This window comes from Agelaius tricolor, unplaced genomic scaffold (genome assembly GCF_023055355.1).
Source record: "Agelaius tricolor isolate 1412-34295 unplaced genomic scaffold, bAgeTri1.0.p SCAF_10, whole genome shotgun sequence".
Taxonomy (NCBI): domain Eukaryota; kingdom Metazoa; phylum Chordata; class Aves; order Passeriformes; family Icteridae; genus Agelaius; species Agelaius tricolor.
In genome coordinates, this window is record NW_027269270.1 from 19,162,490 (window position 1) to 19,181,332 (window position 18,843).

Consider the following 18,843-nt stretch of genomic DNA (forward strand, 5'->3'; position numbering starts at 1 on the left):
TGCTATGTCTTTCTGTAAATAAAGTGGGTTTTCTTCTTTCATGAGTTGTAGCATAGGAGTTCTTTTCCTCCAGAAGTGGCTGCAATTCAAGATCAGTCATTCAGTTACATAGTAAATTAATTTTACTTCAAAGAGGCATTTCTGTTCTACGATACACAGAATACCACCATGCTGTCAGCCTTGGCTTGTTTCCTTTGGTTATAAAAGAGTACAACAGTGTGTCAGACTTCTTACTGTTGGTTCAAATTAAGGCATAGAGAACACACCCAGGTGGTTCATTAAGTCCCTCTGGGTAAAATAAGGATTGAGATGGAGTGGTCCCAGTTCAAAAACTTGAATTCCTGTCTCTTCACAAATCAGGCCAGCAGTAACATCTGAACAACTGTGACCATTGTAGTTTGGGAACTGCAGAGTTCTTTTGAATTTTTGACTGGAGGGTGCTAAACAGATGTTTTCTGTTAGCTGAGAGTGTACAGGTGGTGTACTCATAAAGTAGTAATTTATAGGTTAGGGCAATTAATCACTAGTTTGATTATATGGCTTTAATGAACAACCACAGCACATGTAGCTATGAATGCCTCTTGGGCCATGCAGATGATTGAGTACAAAATGAAAAGTGGTAAAACTGCTTTGGGAAGGAGCAGCTCATGTGACTGTGACTATGTGAAATCAAAGTCTGCTCTGATAAAAATCCCTCTAATTGCAGTCAAATAGTTTTCATTTCATCCCAATGTTTCAAGCATTGTACAGGGAGTGAATATGACACTTATTGATATAAACAGATAATTTTGAGTTTGAACTTCTTACCTATGGTCTGCAGCTGTTTTCCCTGCCATGCTTCTCAAATTATTTTCATTTCATAAGCTTAGTATTCATGCAGCACATAATTAGTTGGAGAAGTGGTCTCCAGTGCAGTGAAAGGTAGTGGAATTTTGCCTCTCCAGCAGAGTTCTGACTTGTTGGCTGGCCTGTAGGCCTTGCAAGCAGAACTTCTGCTTCTTTTCTTGCAGACACTTAGCATGGACAAATAGTGATGACTTAAATTTGTGAAGTAGTTCCCTAATTTGAGGTGCAGCCATTTACTTGGAGGGTCTGCTGACAGAACTCTGGACAAAATTCTATATTTCATTTAGGCCCACTGCCTATTTTGACACTTCATTTTATATTTAATAACCACATGGGGCTACTTTCATCAAACAGTTTAATTTCAAAACAGCGTTGGGGTTTGTATTTGAAGTCTGTTGATCAAAGCATTGTTGTGCTTTGAGGAACTATCCAACAGGTGACTACAGCAACAAGTTGTTACCCTTAAAGCATGAGTATTTTATAAAAACATATTTGGTCTGTTTGTTCATGATTCACCAATTTGCTTACACTTCTCACAGTTGTTGTTTTTTTTTTCTCCTATAACCTTCCATGCAAAAGGCAGATTGAAACCTCCCATGTCTGTATTTACCTTTACCACTTCTTTGACTGCAGGTCTCCTTACAGCTGGGCAGGAACACCAGGGGTGGGAGGATGAGCAGCCAATGCTGGGAGCAGCAAGGAGACGGTTCAGTATTTGCTATTATTCTGCTGCCATGAGCAAGTCATAGGCAGCCTTAGAGTGAGGGTCCCATACAGCTGCCTGTCCACAAACCAGGTTTCTTCACTCACAGCTGTAATTCTCTAAAGGTGAGATGTTCGCTAAATGAGAAGCTTTTGTGGTCTTTTGATAGAAGTGTGCCTAGGAGAGGCTGGAAGAGCACAGCAGGTCATGGAGAAGTTAATGACCTTAAGGTGCCTGAGTGTTCTGTGTGAGTGTGAAAAGATAGGGAATGGACATGTTTTCCTGCTACACGTCCTTGACTTCTGTAACTGTCATTTAACTCAGTTATCTACCCTAATTCAAATGCTGAGTAATACAATATGAAACCCCATTATCAACAGTAGATTGCTATCTATAGAACGCTTCTGCTGTTATTTCCTTCCTTTGCATGAGATGGGGTAAATTTGAGAGAGATTCCAGAGGTTGATTTACCAAGTTAATGATTAAATCCCTCCAGGGAGCTCTCTGCAGCCCCATGGAGTGGCTTTTGGATGAACTGCTCCAGGAGGTGTCATAGCACTCACATTTGGTTGTGGTCTCTTCTGAATGTCCTGTATCAGCCCCTGGGTATTGGATAGAATTCTGGATTAAGTGAGTCTTTGTCCTGAGCCAGCAAAGTAGTTTCTACCAATTTTTTTTTTGCTGAAAATCAGGTCTCTAACTGTCACATAGTAACTGGGGGCTGGAGTATACAGGAGGGGGGAAGAATTAGAGTACTCTTTTACAGGTTGGAAAAGAAATGGGGATACAGCAGATTTGGAAAAACTAGCCTGAAATGTCTCTTACTTTTCTGACCACTGAATCAGCCAGGATTCCCTTGCATCTCTCCTGCTGCTCCTAAATTACATGCTTTGCTTGCAGATCATTCTTGCTCTTCTGCCTTCACTTTAAAATGGCAATAACCATTCACCTTTTCTGTTTTTTATAATTTCTCTCTCCCTTTCTTGTTATTACATGAACATCATGCTTGCACTTGTCTTTCCCTTTATATGGTTTTTCCTGTCTCTCTTGGTAGTGGTAAACATGCAGTAAAGCTTCCAATATTATTGCTTTTGTTGTTTACCATGGTTTAAAGTCCGTCCATTTCTTGCCCCTTTTCTTTTTAAATTACACATGGAAATTAGGAAAATGAGCCTTGACACTGGAGAATAACCAAAACATATGCCAAAAGTAATTTCTCAACATGGTTCCATTTTAGTATGGTGATACAACATGCCATAAAGCTTACACAATTGTTAGATTCTTGTTTGCTTTACACTTGTCCTGGTTTTGGCTGGGAATCAGGTATTTTCTCCTGGTAGCTAGTCCAGTGCTCTGTTTTGGATTCAGTATGAGAATAATGTGGATAACACACTGATGTTTTTTGGTTGTTCTAAGTAGTGCTTACCCTTAAGTCATGGACACCAGTTTCCCAGGCTCTGCCAGAAAAGCGGTGCACAAGGAGCTGGGAGGGAGCATGGCCAGGACAGCTGACCCAGCCTGGCCAAAGGAGTATTTCACATCACATAGTGTCATGCTCATATAAACTGGGGGATTGGCTGCCAGGTGCCCATTGCTGCCTGGACAGGCTGACATTGGTCAGTGGGTGGTGAGCAAATTGTATTTTGCATCAGTTTTCTTTCCTGGGTTTTATTCCTCTTGCTTTCCTTTTCATTATAAATATTATTACTATTATTAGGAGTATTATATTTATTTTTATTTCAATCATTAACTGTTCTTACCTCAGCCTATGGGTTTATCTTTTCTGATTCTCTTCCCCATCTCCACTGAGGGCGAGGGAGGAAGGAAGGGAGTGGTACTTAGTTGCCAACTTGGGTTAAACAATGTCAGCACCTCACACCTGCAGAAACCAACTCAGTTTTTCTCTTAAGAGAGGGTGGCATATTAATAGGAAATTTCAAAATTCAAACAGAATTGTTTATCAACTTTGTATGAGTACTGCTTATGTAAACGATTGGGAGACTTCTTTGCAGAAGGCCTTACAGTTTTACTGTTGTAGCAGGGGTATTATGATGTAACTATTCCTGTATATCATTATGCCAGTGGAAATACCAATGTACTGTCAGGAGTCAGACCAGGGTGGAGATGAATCACAGAATCATTGAGATTGGGAAAAACCTCCAAGATCATCAAGTTCAACCTTTGAACATCACTTTATCAGCTAAACAATAGCACATCCTTGTCATCTTTTAGACATTATCAGGGATGGTGACTCCACCACTTTCCTGGGCACTCCTTTCCAATGCTTAACAACCCTTTCAGTGAAAAAATTCTTCCTGATGTCCAACCTGAACCTTCTCTGGTACAGCTTCAGGCTATTTCCTCTTGTCCAGTCACTATCTGCCTGGGAGAAGAGCCAGCCCCCCACCTGACCACAGCCTCCTCTCAGGTAGTTGTAGAAAGCAATACCATTCCCCCTGACCCTCCTCTTCTCAGGCTGAACACTCCCAGCTCCCTCAGCCACCCTCATAGGACTTATATTCCAGACCCATCACCAGCTCCATTGCCCTTCTCTGGACCTATTCCAGCACCTCCAGGTCTGTCTGGAATTGAGGGGCCCAGAACTGGACAGAGCACTCGAGGTGTGGCCTCACCTGTGCCAGGTACAAGGGGACAATCACAGCCCTGTTCCTGCTGGCCACGTTATTCCAGATCCAGGCCAGGATGCTGCTGGCCTTCTTGGCCACCTGGGCACACCCTGGCTCATGTTCAGCCTGGTGTTGACAGCACCCCCAGTCCTTTTCTGCTGGGCAGCATTCCAGCCACTCTGCCCAGCCTGTGGCACTTCCTGGGGCTGTTGTAACCCAGGTGTAGGAGCTGGCACTTGCTGAACCTCAGGCAGTTGGCTTTAGCCCATTGATCCAGCCTGTCCAGATCCCTCTGCAGAGCCCTCCTGCCCTCCAGCAGAGCAACACTCCTGCCCAACTTGGTGTTGTCCACGAACTTAAGGAGGATGAACTCAATTCCCTCATCCAAAGCATGGATAAAGATTATTAAACAGAACTGGCCCAAGTATTGGTCATTGGAAGCTCATCATTGGGAGTTTAGAAAAATAAGTCTGTATGTTGAATTGTTGAAAAAGAAAAATAACAAGAAAATGCAGCCTCTCTGAGGAGCCTAAGAGTGAAAGAAGCAGTTTTGCTAAAATATAAACATCCATTGACCTGTATACCATCTTCAAAGCCAATAAAATGCTTTGAATATCAGCAATTGATTTATTCTGCCAAAATAATCCTCTTTGACTTTTCTTTTCAAATGGAATCAGAACAATAAGAACCAAAATTTGGAATTCAATGTATGTTGAGTATCTTGGGTCGGTGGCACAAAGTGGATAAGTAAGAATATACTGGTAATGGCCTACCTTGTAGATTAAGAAAATGCTTCAACTAGAACTTCTATGACTGTACCCTTACAGCTTGGCGTGTGTTTTCATATTCAGATACTATGTGGAAGGTGTTGACAGAAAATGAAATTTTAATTTTATACATAGCCAACAAATCTTAATAGTGTCCTGATTTTTAGTAATGAGACCTTAGCAAAATATGTATGTCACCACGGAGAAAAACATTCATCAGTTTGGAAAAATCCCTAAACCTGTTCATCAGCCACCTGTCTTAAATTGCTTCTCCTTTTCCAAGAGAGAGTTTGTTGCTTTCTGAAGCCACTCTGATTGAAAATGACACTTTCTCGATTAGGAAGAAGTCATATTCCCAACTAGACAACTGTGTATGAATATTAAATACCCACTTGTTCATAATCCATCAAATTAAATATTCAGTTAAATAAATAACCTGAGAAATTAATATTCTCACAGAAACTTCAAGAGCAATAAATCCAGCCTAGTAATTTTTTTTAAGAGTCACATTTCAAAGGGAAACGGGCAAGCATTTTTTAATCTTTTCTGAGCATTTTAGGCTAAAATCATTGTTTGTTACCTCTCTTGCAGTGGTAGTTGTACAGTCTGTGCTGTATATATACAGTTTATATTGTTTGGAAATGAGAGTAAAGCTGTAATAGCTGATATGAATGTCTTCATGTGCTATTCCAGATGTCACAGGTATCCAACCTGCAGGAAAGTGAAGGCAGTGTGTTTAAAAGTATCCACAAGACGAGTCTCAGAATTGATTGGGCAGGTTAGCACCTTGGTTGATCAGTCACCACATCTGTACTTGAGTGTTTTTATGAGTTGCTTTTTTTCTAGTCTTTTGATTTAGCCAATTGAAATTAAAATTCCTTCCTTTCTGGACCCTGTACATAAAAGGGTATGTGCAGGTAGATGAAGGTAGATTTTAGGTTTCCATTAAAAAAAAAAAGGGAGGATGCAGGGAGAGAATTGCACTCCTGAATTTAAAATCTGTAGTGTTTGTTTTCGGAAGAAAAGAATCACAAAGACTCACAGAATGAGTTGTTGTTATTGTTGTCACTACTTGTCATACTTTGGAAAAAGTACTTTTTGCACAGTAGCACTTGTGCACTGCAAGCAGTGAGAAAGAAATACTTTACATAGAAGCTGACTGCAGCTGAAGCTGATGACCAAACTCATTAGCTTAATTAGATTCAAAGTTTCACTTGGTCTTTTCAGACTAAGGCAGTTACTTAGATTTAATTCTCCCATCAAAATCATAATGCTAAAATGAACTTAAAGATACCTTGGTGAAAATCACATCAAAAGAGGGACAAATATTTAATCAATTATTTCATCATAATTTTATCAGGAAGTGTTTGTTTGTTTTTTTTTTTAATTAGACCTCTCTGAATATTTTACTGCTTCTCAGATTTTTAGGGTTTTTTTATTTGAGGCATTTCTGAAATTTGAGCTTAAGGATTAGCAAATGATTCACAATTGCGACTATTAGCAACTGGGGCTTTGCAGTGAACTTCCTAGAGTGAGCGTGGGGACAAAGGCACAAAGATCACTTCTTTTCAGCTTTTGAGGAGTACATGTTTGCTGAGGTAAGAGAGCCAGAGGTCTTCTGGTAATTGTTTTCACTGTCAGAAAGGTATTTTCATTTCCATGAGTTTGTTGAGTGACCTTGCTGACGCTCCTTTATTTTATGCTTGCTGAATTTACCTTGCAATAAAGTTTTATTGCCTTCCCACTGCTACTACTTTGGAGACGGTTAGCTAAAACACTTTAATAACCAGCAACAAAAATCCACTCAGTAGCCAGGTTAAGAAGCTGGGGTGGAACAATTTTCAGCAAAGATCAGAATCTCTCTTCCATCTGTTTCTTTCAGAAGAGACCCCTTCAGGAAAGACGTACACTCTACAGAATTACTTGAACAATGACTATAAGTACAAAACACATAATTTGGAGTGGATTTCAGGTAATTCATTTATACATACAACTTGAACGTCAAGAAAATGTGCTACCTTCAGCAATGTACCACTAGCAGTCACCTCATGCTGAGGTGACTACTGTATTCTGAAAAAAAGTCAATTATTTAATTGTGCCATTATAGAACAGCACGTAGCTCAAAGGGTTGATTCCTTGTTTCCCTTAGAAACGTGCTCATGTTTCATGGCAAGTGATATTGTCCTACTGCTAAAAGAGCATACTTACTCCTGTGCTTTAGGGTAGAAGCATGATGCCCTCTGAGGTGTGTCAGCTTCCTGTGCTCTGGGCTGCCAGAGAACAGGGAGATGCAGGCTGCTTTTCCTTCTGAGCATGTCAAGTGCCCCAAGGGAAAGGGATGCTGGGAGGTGGATGCTGTGGGCTCCATGATTACGTTTTGTGAACATTCTTGTGCTATAAGCATCCATTCTTTATGGAGTTGGGAAACACAGCATTAACCAGATTTTTGGAATTTATTTCCTGCTTAAAAGCATAAAGGGCAAACAGAAGTAACTGATGAGCATTTTACTTACTTCTTGTCACCTCTCTTGTGCTTTTAGGAAATCAGTATCTTCACAAAACAGATAATGGGGACATCCTGTGTATCAGTGCTGAGAATGGAACATCCACATTAATCCTGGCAAATACAACTTTAGTACGTTGACTTATATGTAATATATGCAGACATTGGGAAAGGTATTGGATTTCATATTTTGTTCTGCATAGTCTTTGGAATCAGTGCTTAATGTGTTTCTTTTGCCCTTCCTTTGTTGACAGGATAAGTACCAGGCAAGCACTGTTATATTGTCTCCTGACCTAAAGTTTGCTCTTCTGCAATACAGCTATACAAAGGTACAAGTGCACTTTACAACTGAGGATGAAACTGGAAAATAAAGGTTTGGGAACAACTGAGAGGCTGAGAGAACGTGAGGGAAATGCAGGAGGATGGATGAATGTAAGGGCACAGTCAAGTTGAGCAGGCAGGAGGAGAACAGACTGGTATTATCTGTGAGCTTGGCACAAGAGAGCTGACTGCCCGAGGTAAAAAATCATCTGGATAAAAAGTGGATGTAGAGTTATTGCAAGGAGAACAAGGCTGGATGGTTTATCTGGGAAGACAATCTAGGAGAGTAGATAGGCATGGCTGTCCCAGGAGTTGTGTGGGTAAGGAGAAGTGATGAGTAGATATGCTGGTATACATCTGCTTGTATATGTGTGCTATATATATATATGTGGTTGTTACATTGTGGTGGTAGGAGGTAAGAGTTTAAAGCTGAGGTGAATGAAAATCTGCATGTGCTTCAAAGAAGGCTTATGCTTGGAGTGGGCTTGTGTGTCCCTGTTGCCTCCTGTCAGCGAGCACATGAAAAGCCTGCAGCAGAATGCCTCATCCTGGCACGGTGCTGAACCGTGCAACAGAGATCAGCCCACATTTATGCCAGGTGGCATGAGAACCTGGCTCTGGATGCCAATTGAGAAGCCTAATGGTGGTGATCATTTGCTGTGCAGTTTGTGCTCTGAGAAACCGCTGACTTTGTTGTTCTTTCCTTTTTCTAGAGAGGTGCCTGTTCTGTTTGTAAAAAGTTCAGCGCTAACTTGTGCAAATACTTGAGCACTGTGTCACTGAACACTGTCTACATGCCCTGGCCTTGCAGTCCCAGAGTGGTTCTTGAGCGGTGCCAGATGCAGTCTGTGCACTCAGTCATCAATTTTTTTTCAGTTTTAGCTGCCATGCTGGATCCTCCTAAGCCTCCTAGCTTTTGTTTTTCTGAATTGTTCAGAATTATTTCGCTCTTCACTCATCATTAAAGGCCACAAAATGCCTAATATTTTACCAGCCACCCTACATATCTCCTCTACTTGTAATTTATTGCTCTGTAGTATTTACTTGTTGCATTCATAAGAGTTAATTTTGTTTCAATGCTGAAGCAAGATATTTTAACCTTTATATAACAGTGTGATTGAAAGTTCTGTTATTATTAATCTTTATTGCAAAGGAAGAGAGTAACAAAATGAATCATGGGGATGTAGACACTTGTTATGTAATAGCCATCTGGCTGTGTAGTACTAAGTTGTTGGTTTATATCTTCATACAAATATCCAAGAACCCTCTTAGAAGGGAGCATTATTGCAATATGTCAGTGCTGTGGGCTGAATCAAACCTCTCCAGCCCCACGTAGTGAACATGTTTAAATGTGTGTGCATTATCATCATCATCCTTCTCTCTGTTAAGTGCCCACAGAGCGATACAGATTTCAAGAGGCAGATTACTCAAAGAAGGGTTTTATTTCTGTGACAGTATGAATGGGAATAGGTCACCCTGGTAGTGGAGGAAATGCTGCAGACATACTGCTGGGACTTGTGAGAGCTATTATAAAATAAGATGCCAAGTTAAATAATACAACATGAAAAATGAGACAGGAAACAGGAAATGAGCCAGTAAAGCACAAGGAAGAGGGTTAACTGCACACTGATGATAGTCTGCCATGTAGCTACAAGGGTTTCTGAAAATCTGCAGCATCTATGGCTTCTGTAGCTCTGTCATTAGTCAGTCAATGGCCTCAGTCAGTGTATTTAAGTGATGACCCCAGAAGAGTGGAAATTCTTTAGTCTTTCCTTAAACCTGGTAGGGATCTGTTACCCTTGTATGTTCATTGTGTTCTCTCTAATCTTAATAAAAATAATATTAAATATCTTAATAAAAATCACAAGGAGAGCTTTAGGGGTAATTCAGGCTGCAAGAGATGTGAAACCTGGTGAAATTTATTTTCTTTACTATTAAAATAATTCTTTTGCAGTTGTGGAGGCATTCCTTTACAGCTTCGTATCACATCTATAATTTCAGTAGCAGGTCAGTAATTTTTGCACATAAAATGTTGTTTTAACATTCATTTTGCACTAAAATGTAATTTCACTGATTTCTCCTGGCTGCATTTTGTTTTTGTTTTTCCAGTTCTATCTTAGATGATGGACTACTACCTAATGATACGCAGTATATATCCTGGTCACCTGTTGGTCATAAGCTGGTTAGTAAAGAAAAATAAAACTATATAGAGTCATTTTCCTACACATGACATGGAACCTCATGTTGTCTGTACCCTTGAAGTTTTGGTACTTTCCTACTGCTAGGTAAAGTAGCTGAACTTTAGTCTCAAAATTGACTACTGTAGCTGGAAAGACTCCAAAGTTCCTCTGTGTGTTTTCTTTTGTTCTTTAATGAAAATGCATTCCTGAAAGTAACTAGTAGCCCCAGCAGTCATGAAATGCACAAATGCACAGGAACTTTGTGTTTTTACAGTTGCAGACAGTAGCTCATCCTTTTCAAAGACAGCAGCATTACAACTGTCTATTTAATAATCACTCTGTGATTTTTATCTTCTAATTACACAGAAATTGATGAAGTTTTACTTGATGGATGCATGTAATGGGATTAGAGGATTAAAATCTGTCTTGTACTCTTTCCCACTGTTGTTTTCTTTCTCCTCTCCTCTTCAGTCCATGTCAATGGTGCCAACCACCACATTTGCAAGGCTTGTGCCTTCCTTGTGCTGTGTGTTAGACTGCCACAGGGCAATGTGGTGTTCATTTATTCTTATTGCTTAGTGAATTTGTATGTCAATTATAAAGACCAGCAACAGAAGCAAAGGAAGATGAAAAGAGTTTCTGCATCTCGGAGCAAAGTTCTGGAATGAAACTGTGTTGTTCAGTTATTGGAGATGAGAACCAGGGGTGATCAGAGAGGCAGGCAGGTGCCAAACACTAGAGTTCTGAGTGCTGCTGAAGAAAGGTACCAGCTTTGCAGAGCTATTGGCAGCACTGAGACCACAGTGAATGTTTTAGCAAAGCCCTGATAGTTTTCTTTGAAAGAAAATTTAGTGGAAAACTCCTGATGAAGGAAAATGAGTTTGTATTTTGGAGAAAATGAGTTGCAAGATTTTCAAAACTCAATATAGAGTAGTCATATCACTTTTCATATTTAGTTTGGTGTTTTGCATTGTGGCCTGAAGTTATACTGCTCACCCTGATTTGTATTAGTAATTCCAAGTTTGTTAAGTATCAAGGCTGTTTGGTGAAATGCAGCTTTTAAAGATGTTTTTTGTCATCTGTTGTAAATCTACTGCCCAGTAGATGAAATAAAGAAAGGAAGTAAGATTTACTGTAATAGTAATTGTTATCACAATGATGTTTTGCAGGCATATGTTTGGAATAATAATGTTTATGTAAAAGCTTCACCAACAGCAGAAGCTGTGCAAATCACTAAAAATGGAGAAGAAAATAAAATTTTCAATGGAATACCAGACTGGGTTTATGAAGGTAACTACATCAAGCAAGTTTTACTTTCCATTATTATGTAAAAACTTTGGTTTATTGTAATTGTTATCTCATTCCTTACCACTGAAAATTTCAAATTAATCAAACTCTGTATTTTAAAAGAAACATGCATCCTTATCTGGGATTAATACCTGACTAGTGTGATCTAAGAATATATATGAGTTTGCCTAGTTAGCATTGTGTCACTGGAAATTTTATTGTGAATTAGCTTCACATGATAGATTATAAACATTGATCTAATGTCTCATTTCAGAACCCCAACAAACAGTCTGCATTTTAGTATCTGAACTTCAATTTAAAAAAATCCTATTAAAAACTAATGAGAACAGCACCTAGGATTGAAGAGCCGACTTATCAATTATAACTTAAATACATTTGCATCTCTTTCAGAGGAAATGTTTGGCACCCATTCTGCTCTGTGGTGGTCTCCAAATGGCAATTTTTTGGCATATGCATCCTTTAATGATACAGAAGTCCCTGTTATAGAGTATTCCTTTTATTCTGAAGACACCTTGCAGTATCCAAAGACCATTAAAATCCCATATCCCAAGGTCTGTGTTATTTATTAAACATGTTTGTTCTGCAGTTTCATTAAGAGAGTAGTCTCATTTAATCAGTTTCTGCTAATGAAAATATTGTCTGTCTCTCCTCAACAGCTTGCTGTGATTACTCTTTCTGAAGTCAACAGCATCTGGCAATGTTAAAGTATTTTATTATCTCCAGGGGAAAGAAAAAAGAGGGAGGAATAAAAAGTATGATTTAAGGTTTTGTTGTTTCACTATAAAATTTAGAGGTAGTGAGTAGATGTTGAGATAAAAAATCTCTCAGGGGGCTAAGTTGGTACAAGGCATCAGGCAAGTACATTAGCTTAGTGTTGTGCATGGTATTGATAATGGAATCTTCTTCAGCTAATGTAGCATTTTCAGTTTCCTGTATTGAGAGGAAGAGGAGGAATCTGCTAAAGGAGTTCCTTTGCCCACACCTTAAGCTCTTCCAGTTTTAGCTGTGAGAGTGAAAGCTTTATGCAAGGAGCTCCTTGCCCCTCCTCTCCACATGACTTTATACCCACTGCTCATGGCGCAGTTGACACTGGGCTGAATGGGATGAGAGTCAGAGTGCAGAGTGCTCCTTCATGTGCTCCATGTGGGGAGGATTTCGTATTTAATACAGGATTTACCTTTTATTTGATGTTATACAGGATTTTGATTTATCTAAGCAATGCACTTAAGACATAAAGCAAGTACAAATTACACTTCGAGTGCAACAATTGCACTACCCTGCTGAGTGTCAATACAAGCATGTTCTCATAGCTGGCCTCCATAATACACTCACCATCACACTGCTGGGCATCTCCATTGCTGGGAAGGAATAGATGGGTTGAAATCATCTCAAGTCCATCATTTTAGTTCTTTCTGTTCACCCCTGGTATTTTATACTCTGTGTTGGCTTAAGGCATCAGCATGCCCTGCCTGCCTCAATCCATGATGATCTGGCCATCCCAGGAAGTTATTCTCAGTCTTGATTAACGGGGTAGGACAGATGATACAGCCAGTTATTGCTTATCTGGTACAGCTGTCTGCTGGAGAAATTGCAGTCTTTATGCCAAGCTCAGCTTTCTCAGCAGCAGCCATGGTCACTCCCTACCCTTCCCAAAGGTCCTGGAGCACGTGGCCTGTGCCCTTGGAGCCTCCCCCAGAAGGGTCACTGACAGCTGCAGTCCTGAGCATGGCCCCTGAGAACAGACAAAGGTGTAGAATGAATTGCCAATCTAAATTACACATTTTATTCCAAACCCCTTTTGTTTGGAATATTGCTGACTTCTGGAGGTGGATCAAGTTTAGCTACCTAGCTGTCACCACGAGGACTTGGCTGGGTAACCACAAGAGAAGCAGCCCTTGCTGACAGAGCTCTTTTGCTGTCAGCAGCATTACACCAGAGATGGTGCAGTGCATGCTGCAGTCACAGATTTGGTTGTGGTACAGGCAGCTGTGACATGATTAGTTCATGTAAGGTGCTGCTTCCCTGTGTGTTAGCAATGGATTTGATTCTCTCTAGGTACTGTGTGTGGTATGTCGGATGAGATCTGGTCAAATACAGCAAGCCCCGTGATTGTTTCTAAATGTAGTAGTCTTTCTTATCTTGAAACTCATAACTAACACTTCTGTGTAAAAAATACAAAGGATAATTTATGTACCAGTCATAAAACTGCATTTAGGAACTTGTCTTCTCACATGTTTGCAGTTGGTTGGTTTTGCCTTTCTGTGTGTAGTGACTTATTCATCTATAATTTCAAACGCTTCACAAAGAATATTTCTCTTCAAAAATACAATGAAAATTTTTATTTTTAGGCAGGAGCTACAAATCCAACTGTACAGTTCTTTATTGTGGATACCACATTACTTCCAGCTTTCAAGACTGTTGAAATTTTTCCACCTGCAGAAATAGAATCAAGGTGAGAAATTTAGTTTAAATATTTGATATTTGATTGTTTCTTTTGATGGGAGAGGAGGAGCTTTTATATGTGACCTCCCTGTATTCAGTGTATATGGCAGTTTTTCCATTTAATGTGGCTCTGGTAGCAACAAGATTTACCAGAGAAAATCTGCACAGAGATTATCCTCCTAGTGATTATATATAGATGGCATATTCCATGTATGTTATATTCAGAATGTGACAAGTTCTTGGCTCATCACATTCAGTGGAGTCTAACTATGGTGAAGTCATTTCACAGTACAACTTTAATATGAGCAAGTTTTCGTATAATCAAATTATAATATATGTATTTCTATTCACTGGAGAAAAAAAAAAACCCAACAAAACAAAACCTTAATGGTAAGTGAAGATTTGATTTCATTGGAAGCAGATTCCTTGCTAAGGCAAGGTATCATGGTTGTCTTCAGATTTTAATGTCTTCAGATTTATACTTAAAATGTTTGTTTTCTTTGGGAAGATGGTGAAAATCAGCACCTCTCAGAGTAAATGGAAAATTGTATTCCTCAAAATGCCACTGGAAATGCACAACATGATATAAATGTATTTTGTAAAGAGCAGCTACATCAATTTAAAGTGCATGCTCACAATTTGCTATCCCAAATCTTGGGGTTTGTTTTTTTTTCTTTTTAACAGTATTGTGGAAATGTTTTAGAGGTTTGCACTTACAAACATTATGGGTATGAAAGCACAGGTTTTACTGATAAACCAGAAAAAAAACCAAAGGTCTGTTAGCTTATGCATAAAACCAGCATTTTATACGTGGGGGCCTATAAGTGGAAAATCAGTACTCTTCTGTTTCAACCTCACCACAGTGTTACATCCATGTGTTAACAGAGATGCAAGTTCTTATGAATATGTTGTTCTTTATCCTTCCCTTACAGTCACACTGCCATAGCTGCATGTTAGATAGCTGTCGTGCCTTGTTTTCCTCTAGAATTCCAGTGCTTCAGAATTAAAATCCCTTTACATTTTGCTCAGTACTGATTAAGATCTTTGCTGTCTTAGAGGGTTTCTTTAATTTTTGTTAATACCTTATGGAAGTTGATGGGAGGAGAATAACCATCAGCTACCTTACAGCCTCACACCCATCTGACTAACAGAGGTGTGAGTTACATGGAGTCCATCCATTTTAAAATTGGTTTGCCACTCTGTTAGTCAGGATTAATACAAATATAAATTTTGAATGATGAGTTCAAGGATCAAAATTCACTCCTCCTCCCAGTGGCTGATCCAAATAATGGTCAAGTCTCACCATATGTGTCCTGCAAAAGTTGAGGTGGCCAGAACAAGTCTTGGGGAACTTTGCAAGAGCAAAGTACACAGGTAGGAAAAGGTGAGCAATTTGCAGCGTTGCTATTGGGTGGAGTTTTTTCTGGAAGCACAAAATATGAATATTTACGTTGTATTTATATGTTCACCACTGTATGACAGGAAAGGTTAGTTTTTGTGATGGAAAATTCTATTTTCACTTCCACAGAGCTAAATTTTGAGCAAAACTGGGTTTCAGTTGGTGGCATACCTCACTCCACCTGCCTGGCTGGGGATGTTGAAGGGCAGTGCCTCAGCAAATGGTTGCCTGCTACAGCACTATCCAGAGCTTGGATGAGCACCAATTTTACCCCTACATATGAAGGGGGCACAGCTCATTTATTTTGCAGAGCAAGAGTTTTATTTGTCAAGAAAAACTGCCAGAATCTGGAATGGCAGTGCTTTGCCATGTGATGGTACTTGAAACCTGACACTCTGCTTGAATGACCAGCATGAAATCCATCCAGCATTTAAACACTGGTTTTGGCACCATGGATACAGGGGGTTCCTGTTGGCCAGCAGGAGGATGAAGGGAGTGGATCCTTCTTGTCTGAAATTATCTACCCTAGAATAAGCTGACTTCTAAGCAGAGTAGTTGCAGAGTATCCCTTTTCAACAACAAATGAGGAAGGGCAGTGCAAAACTACTGTACTTTATACTTGAGTTAATTGCAGCTTAGTTAACCTTTTGTGTGTTGAGTACTGAAGGTACATTCCCACTCTCACAGGGGAGAGATGGTTTTTGTAATAGCTCGATAAATGATACTTGTTTTGTTTGTTTTCCTTGTAATGTTCATCTTGTCTGATTAATGATTTATAGTCACCAGAATTGTTAACGACTCTCACTTTGAAGGGGTGATAAGTGTGGGACTAATTCCCCTTATATAAAACAAGGGAAACCACAATTATAGGTACAGGAAGAATGATGGTTTTTTGGTTTTTTTTTTCACCAACAAGCTCCTGCAGACTGAATGGCAGTAGCGATTAAATGACCTGCTGACATCCCAGTCAAATATAAATGCAGAAATAGACCTTTTACAAACATGAATTTGAAACTATATTGTAGAAATAAATCTGAAGGTTTTTGATACCCAGCTGACATATTTTTAATCCATGCACACTAATTGTAGTGTTTCCTTCCCCAAACTGCAGTGATCAGAAAGATACTCTTATCACAAGACTTCCCACACATTTTTGTTAACTAACTTTGGGGGAAAAGGGAACATGAACTTGGAACTAAGTCAAATGTGCAAATTACAGTTAAAAATGTATACTTGCCTTGGAGGGGAAGTTTGTTTTATTTTAGTTCATAAGGCTTCAAGGAGATAGGAAAGATCTAAAATAAGAAAAGACAGTACATCTAACAGATCGTTATGGTAAACAAAGCCACTAAATTTTATGTGGTGCATTTTTAAAATTAATATACAGGAATATTCATGAAAATGGGGGTTTTTTCTGATACTTCATCCTTCATGTCAGCTGGGTGGTATTCTGAAGATGAAAGTAAAATATTCAGATAGTCATATCTGGTTTTGGTATGATCTCTCCCTCCACTGTAACTAAAGAAATAACTACTAAATTGAACAAAAGTATCTATCATTCAGAAAATAATTACAAGCAACCAACTTCAGGCAGCTAAGGATAAAATTGCTTAATCTAAGGCATATACAGCTTAATATTCAGAAGAATTTCCTCTAGATGCACACAGTACAAGATTTATGAACAGCCTGGAGTAGCTATTATTTTATGCATTAGAGAATATCTGTTAAAATTTAATTGCAGTCTTTCTGGAAGTGGGTTTGTATGAGCCATCTAATTCTTTATTGTATCTCTGAAAATAACCAAGGCATCTACTAGCAGCAAAAACAGTTGAAAAAATGGCTCAATTACATTTGCATCATTGTTTATTGTTGAAGAGTAGATTGAAATGAAAATAGCCAGATGAGTCTCATTCAGTGAATTGCTGAATGCAATTGTATGGTATGCTATTATAGAGAGGATTTTAAATATCTTATGTTGTTGCTGTTTTCAGTGATCATTATTTGAGTGTTGTAACATGGGTGACAGATGAAAGGATTTGTCTGCAGTGGCTCAGAAGAATTCAAAATTTTTCAGTCCTCACAGTCTGTGACTTTGAAAATGCTACTTGGTCATGTCCAAAGGTAAGAGAAATTAGGTGGGAGAGTTGCAATGGTAGATGAAACTAGAAAGGAGTAGAATATATCTCTATGTTTATCTTTGTAGAAATAAAGCCTGATGTAAAATAAACATAATTGTTGTGGGATTGTTTGTTTTTCTTGTTCTTAGGAAAAACAATTTACTGAAGAAAGTGCAACTGGCTGGATTGGCAGAGTGAGTATTCAATTTCTAAAACTGCTACATGCTAAATAATTCTGATAATTATGAAAATTTCATATGAGCCTGTTGCATTTTGCAGTGCCTCCTGTGTGTAGGTCCAATCCTCTCGCTTGCTGTGTTTTACATGTTCAGGAAAAAATTATCTCAAACGTCGCCCCATACCTGGGGTTAAGCTTAATTTTTTTGTGGGTGGTGGGTTCTGAACTCCCAGGCTGGGCTGAAAGGGCAGTGTAGCTGGAGTTCTAATCATGCCCTCTGTGACCTGTGCATCTTGTTGACAGGACAAGAGGTTCTGGCTTTAAATTGAAAGAGTAGGCTCAGATTAGGTGTTAGAAAGAAATTCTTCACTGGGAGGGTGGTGAGGCACTGGAACAGGTTGTCCAGAGAAGCGTGGATACCACATCTCTGGGAGTGTTTTAGACCAAGTTGGATGGGGTTTTGTGCACCCTGGTCTAGTGGAAGGTGTCCCTTCCCATGGCAGGGGGGTTGGAACAACATGAACTTCAAGGTCCCTTCCAACCCACACCATGCTATGATTTTTTGTTCAGCTTACCAAAAGCTTTTTTACCTTTCCAGACTCCTTTCTGCTTCTGACCTGCTTCTTTGATAGCAGTAGGTAGGGGGAAAATGCAGGAGCCCAGATTCAGAATTCCCTTTGTTCTGGGGAGTTGCCAGCTATTCTGGTTTACCTGCTTTCTAGTCTTCCTACTACCTCCAGAAAGATCTAGGGAATAAAATGTATTTAGAAGTGTATTCTGTAACCTTTGAATTGTATTGGAATAAAGGCATTAAGGACAAAGGTAATTCTTAGTCAATCAGGTTGCAACAAACCATTCCAGGATTTAATTGGGGCTACTCATTTATTTATTTTTCCCCTGCATAAAATATCCACTGAAGAGAAGTGGGGACAAGATGAATGTAACTGGCCGGATTAAAATTTTCATGCACTTCTGCCCAACCAGCCGCTACTGTCTGGATGATGCTTTCCAAGCTGCCTCTCAGTCCTTTTGTACATGGTAGGGAGTAGGCACCTAATGAACCACACAGAAGATCTGGGGGAAGTGAAGCAGAGATGCAAAAGTTCAGATTTGGAGGGAGAAATGAGTTTCAGAGTTTTTGATGAGAACACAGAGTACACTTTCCACTCCCGCATTTTCCACACACTGATTATGCTTTAGTCACTAATTCACTTTTGAAGTCAAAAATGAAAGTTTAAAGAAATGCAAAGAGGGAGGCAACAGCAGGGATGAAATCATCCGCAGTATGAAGATGAGAGATCAACCCACCTGCTGTCAAATTTGATATGGAAAGGAAGGCCTTAACGCTGACACATTTTGCTTCTCTGCAGCAAAGGCTTCACAATTAGACAATGTGATGATCAAGCTGCAGACTTTGTAAACAGTTGTGCAAAATGAGAGGGCAAAATGCAA

The 18,843-nt window shown here is 39.4% G+C and overlaps 1 protein-coding gene across 2 annotated transcripts in view; it reads left to right on the top strand.

The window, feature by feature from the left end:
* The window catches only part of DPP4 (dipeptidyl peptidase 4), a 75,176-nt gene that overhangs the window by 1,409 nt on the left and 54,924 nt on the right, over positions 1-18,843 (top strand). For both annotated transcript variants that reach the window (XM_071435049.1, XM_071435048.1), the window contains exons 3-12: positions 6,826-6,915; positions 7,484-7,578; positions 7,701-7,775; positions 9,722-9,774; positions 9,877-9,949; positions 11,117-11,237; positions 11,646-11,806; positions 13,604-13,707; positions 17,088-17,217; positions 17,363-17,407. In XM_071435049.1, the coding sequence (XP_071291150.1) occupies positions 6,826-6,915; positions 7,484-7,578; positions 7,701-7,775; positions 9,722-9,774; positions 9,877-9,949; positions 11,117-11,237; positions 11,646-11,806; positions 13,604-13,707; positions 17,088-17,217; positions 17,363-17,407 (947 nt within the window). The remainder of the gene's footprint in view (positions 1-6,825; positions 6,916-7,483; positions 7,579-7,700; positions 7,776-9,721; positions 9,775-9,876; positions 9,950-11,116; positions 11,238-11,645; positions 11,807-13,603; positions 13,708-17,087; positions 17,218-17,362; positions 17,408-18,843) is intronic.